This window comes from Priapulus caudatus, unplaced genomic scaffold (genome assembly GCF_000485595.1).
Source record: "Priapulus caudatus unplaced genomic scaffold, Priapulus_caudatus-5.0.1 Scaffold2451, whole genome shotgun sequence".
NCBI lineage: Eukaryota > Metazoa > Priapulida > Priapulimorpha > Priapulimorphida > Priapulidae > Priapulus > Priapulus caudatus.
The window spans coordinates 1-5,000 of record NW_014579512.1 but is presented as its reverse complement, the minus strand read 5'-3'; the positions used below and the strand labels follow the sequence as shown (position 1 = coordinate 5,000).

The 5,000-nt window shown below is 47.0% G+C and overlaps 1 protein-coding gene and 1 long non-coding RNA gene across 2 annotated transcripts; both read right to left on the bottom strand.

Moving 5' to 3' along the window:
* Positions 1-1,533: 1,533 nt before the first annotated feature.
* On the bottom strand, positions 1,534-2,655 carry LOC106818712. Its single transcript, XM_014823388.1, has 2 exons — positions 2,647-2,655; positions 1,534-1,854 (listed from the first exon to the last, which is right to left on the bottom strand). The coding sequence occupies exons 1-2, from the start codon at positions 2,653-2,655 to the stop codon at positions 1,534-1,536; spliced, it is 330 nt and encodes a 109-aa protein (XP_014678874.1).
* A 152-nt stretch (positions 2,656-2,807) lies between these two features.
* On the bottom strand, positions 2,808-4,887 carry LOC106818715. Its single transcript, XR_001395284.1, has 3 exons — positions 4,722-4,887; positions 4,376-4,434; positions 2,808-2,928 (listed from the first exon to the last, which is right to left on the bottom strand). It is a non-coding gene; the product is annotated as an uncharacterized LOC106818715 (long non-coding RNA).
* Positions 4,888-5,000: the final 113 nt, after the last annotated feature.

Sequence of the window (5,000 nt, the reverse complement as noted above, 5' to 3'; positions counted from 1 at the left end):
CTATAACCCCACATGTATTATTGTCACCAGCATACTTAATTAATGTATTTACACACTCAAACGCTACGAAATTTGAACCGGCGCCATAGACACCGCCGAGCCGTACGCTGCCAACCCTGAAAATAATTGCGGTATTTGCATTTTATTTTGCAGGTAATGACGAGGGCTAATCCAAAAAGTGCCAATTTATATTTATACACTAAATGCTATTTAAGCCGAACGCATTATTCATTTTAGGGCAAATTTATCCATATTATACACTGAACACTATATGTCGTTTTACAGATGTAACAATCCTTTGCTTTAAATGAATAAATAGAGAAAACCACTCGCTCTGAGCCCGTTGGCTGCGAATGTGGTTTGCCGCAACTCTCAGATCGTGCCAGCTTTGAGTGGCGCCACCGTCGTTGTAATCAACTAGTCTTCTAGTTTTAAAACATGTCTTTTTTAAATATTCTCAAATGGTGATTGAACCATTGCAATACTTTTGTACATGTAGCGCAAATTATACTAATTAGCTGAAACACTAAACCCGTGAGAACCTAGAGGCTACTGCTTCCTTTAAAGATAGTTTAGTTTTAATGCGTTTTCTGCGCAAGCGCTCATTAAAATCTAACACCCTTAACATTAACATTAGACTTATAAAATTACATCGTAACTTTAGGAAGTTTCTGACAACGGGCCCCAGACCTTTATGGACTGCGTGTGAGAAACTTGTAACTTCGCCATTTTCTCAACAATTGATGAGAAAAATGTTAAGACCAGCTTTCTTTCTGGGCACTAAATCGCCCGGGACTACATTTCATCGCGTGGATGCATCTAAAGCAATGCGATTAGCCAGTCGGCCAATCGCGTCGCAGCGCGCCGAAAGATTTCGACGCGCATTTCAACAGGTGAACATTCTCACCTGTGAAAAACTTCTCACGATGTCCAAAAAAAAAAATCTTCACAAACTCTACATGGTGTGAGTAGATCCAATTGTTTATTCGTAAAACAGCCAACTATTGATTACTACCTTCATAAAATCTAGCGATCAATCGAACGTACTTATCGTGTATCAATCATGTATCAATCGATTACATCGACACTCGTAACGATAATGATATCGTTCGAAAACATAACTTTGATAACAAACACCGATTCGCCTTTTATGATCTCTGTCTTTCTCTCATCTAATCTTCATTCGACTCAAACCTCGCTACGGTAACACCGAAAGATGGCGCCACCATCCAAGTTCCAGTTCCAATGTGGAAGAATTTGCCCGATTCCGTTCCAATTCGTTTCCGGACAGAATTCGATCCGTTTCCATCTTCCGAACAGGAAAACCTCGATGAGCGATTACGACAGGTGTTCACCACTAGGTGGCTCTCCTCTGTAGCGCGCAGCAGGTGTTCGCCCCCAGGTGGCGGTACTAGACTGCGTGCGGCAGGTATTTACACCAGGTGGCGCTACTCTGCAGCGCGCGGCTGGTATTCACCACCAGGTGGCGCTACTCTGCAGCGCGCAGCGGGTGTCCGCCCCCAGGTTGCGCTACTAGACTGCGCGCGGCGGGTGTCCGCCCCCAGGTTGCGCTACTAGACCGCGTGACAGCAGCGACGTCAGCGCAGCATTGCACTCCCCGTAGTACGGCAGCTCCAGGCGAAGCCGCGTCGCCCACGCGTCCACGTGCCGGAACCCCGCCACGCTGATCCTCGCCGCCTCCAGGAGCGCCACTGTCGCCGCCACGCAGAGGTCGGCCAAGGTCACGACCCGACCCGCGACGTAGGTCTCCTTTTGAAGCAGCTCGTCGAGTCGGTCGAGGTAGCGACGCGCCCGCTGGGTGGCGGCACTGTCCGGTCGCCGTACCTCGGCCACCTGCGGGTACCGTAGCCTATGGCGCGAGAAGAGAGGGCGCCAGCTGTGTGTGTGACTGCCAGATGGCACCACCGTGGTGTTCAGAGGAGTGTTTATGTACTGGGTACACTTGTACTCTCTTGGCTTGCTGTGTATTGATGGAAATTTGTGAAGCACGCAAATGTGGTGTGTGTGTGGGGGGGGGGTATCGTCCGTTGTTTGTTTCTCCCTCTGTTCTGGTTCTTTGTTTGTTTGTTTCTTGTTTGTTTCTTGTTTCTTGTTTGTTTGTTGTTACGGTTGTTTGTTTCTGCCCGCTGTCTCGGTTCTTTTCCGGCGAAAATTCGGTCACCATTCCCACCTCTGACTCCACCTACCCCGGCACCCGCATACCCCTTTCCTACCCCTAGCTCACACACCACCCCACCCTCACACACGCCCCCCTACCGCACTCACAGCCCTCTCCCCGCCCAAACCACAGACTCCTCCCGTGCCACAGGCCCGTTAAACTGCCTTTTCACCGCCTCATCAATCCCTCCACACATACTCACGGAGGTACGAACACCAGGTCGCGGCAGTGGAACACAGGCAATTACGGGAAAGTGCTGTCAAACGCTAGACAGACCGCGCACATTCCCGTCCTCACCAGCCCGCCCGCCGCACCTCCCTCTCCTCCGCCCACCACTCGTTCACGCAAAGTAAGTCGAACGCAGGTTTTGATATTTTATACTTCAACCCAAATTCATACATGGTTAGTGGTGTCAGAACCTATTAAGAATAGTGCTTGACACCTAGCCGGTTCTGTACTAGCATTACCATGAACATGTTCGTGCTGAGGCGATATTACTATGGTTGTAAAAAAAGTAGAATAACTATCATTCCCCACCCTGCCGCTTACCACCTGCCGCCAAACCGCCCTAACGTCCCTCCATCCGCCGTCACACACACCTACACACAATAAGCTCCAAAGCACAGAGCAGGTAAAGTAGTGTGCGTCAAGCTATCATCTGGTCCATGCGCGCCCTGGCGGCGGGATCGGACGGTACCATAGACGAGTGACGGCCAAACTTGTTACCAAAGTACGCCAGTATGACGCGGCTGGTGAGAGAAAGAGAGAGAGAGAGGTGGAAGAGAGTGATAGAGCGGAAGAGAGAGAGAGAGAGAGAGAGAGAAGGCAGAGAGAGAGAGAGAGCGAGAGAGGTGGAAGAGAATAAGTGCTAGAAGGCGGAAGAGAGAGAGAGAGAGAGAGAGAGAGAGAGAGAGAGAGAGAGAGAGAGGAGAGAGGTGGAAGAGAGTGATAGAGGCGGAAAAGAGAGAGAGGAGAGATGAGAGAGAGAAGAGATGAGAGAGAGGAGAGGAGAGAGGGAGAGAAGGTGTAGAAGAGTGAGTAGAGGCGGAGAAAAGAGAGAGAGAAGAGTCAGGGCATGAGAGAGAGAGGGGAGCAGAGAGAGAGAGAGAGAAGAAGAGGAGAGAGCACGAGAGAGAGAGAGGGTAGGAAGGAGAAGTGCAGAGAGAGGCGCGGGGTAGCCCAGAGAGATTGCAGGGAGATAAAGAAAGAAAGAGAGAGAGAGAGAGAGAAAGAGAGAAGAGAGGAGAGAGTGAGAGAGAGAGATAGATAGTAAGATAGAAGTGCGCAAGACGAGAAGGTAGAATTGATAAAGAGAGGAGTGAGAGAGATAGAGCATGTAGAAAGAGAATATAAAATGGGAAGGATAGACAGATGCAAATAAGAACGAGGGAGAAGCAAAAGAGAGTAGATCAGCGAGGAAGCAAAGAGAGACGATGAGAAAGAAAGAGAGAGAGAGAGAGAGAGAGAGAGAGAAGAGCGAAAGGTAGAGAGAGAAGAGAGAGTGAAGAAGAGAGAGAAGAGAGAGAGATGAGAGAGAGAGAGAGAAACAGGTGCCGGTAGACAATTAGTTTATAAATTCGAACAGGATATTAATTAGATTATACAAAGCGAGAGCGATTAACAAACTTAAAAAGCGATCATGATGGCTAATTTAAATTTATAAGATAATACGCCGGCAAAGCGAGGAATTAATTAATTAGGATAAGTTATCTGTGGCCGATTCTACTTAATTAATTAATTGTGTTGGCAGGCATACCGTGTCGTGATTAACTTCTATTCTAGGCATCGCAGCGATATTACATGGTACATCTTATTCTTACCTGTCCCATCTTAATTACTTGCCCTGTCCCATCTCCCTATTGAACTTAGCGTATCTCTAGTTGTCTTAGCGCTGTCCCATCTCTGTCTTACTTTAGCCTTAAGGCATCTTACTTACTTACCATGTCGCTCTCCTATTACTAGACTTCCCATCTTATATACTATACCCGTGTCCCAATTGTTGTATTTCTTACCCTGTCCGGCACTCTTCATTTCTTATTGTCTTATTACTTACCTGTACATCTTATTTCTTACCTGTCCCATCTTATTTCTTACCTGTCCCATCTTATTTCTTACCTGTCCCATCTTATTTCTTACCTGTAAATATTATTTCTTACCTGTAAATATTATTTCTTACCTGTACATCTTAATTCTTACCTGTCCCACAGCACCAGCCCGTTGTCATCAATCAGCGGCAACGACCGACAGGGGTCGCCCTAGTCGACAGAGAAACAGCTTGAGTGCTAGCTCGCATGCCCAATAACATATCAATCGTGTCAGATATCAATTGATTGATTGATTAATTGATGGATTGGTTGGCTGATGACTAACTGACTGATTAGGCTAATTGATTGTTTAGCTGATTGATGAAATGAGTGATTGATAAATTAATTGAATCATTGATTTAATAGCTGATTAATTCACCGATTGATCGGTTAATTGATGGATTTACCGCCTGTATAACTGGTTGTTTGATTGATTGATTGATTGATTTCGAGCTTACGTTTAAGATTTCGTGGTCGTCTTTAATCTGAAATGGTATGCGCAGCGCTCGTGCCGCCATCCATACGGCCCTAGAGGGTGCTGCGACGCGGTCCACGTATATGATGACGTCATGTTTGTCCGCGTACGCCGTCAGAGCGCTGCGTGGCGGAGCCGCTGTTACAGGCTTGGTCTGTATGATATGGTATAGACTTATATATACATATATATATAGAGAGAGAAAGACACACACACACACACACACGCACACACACACACACACACACACACACACACACAC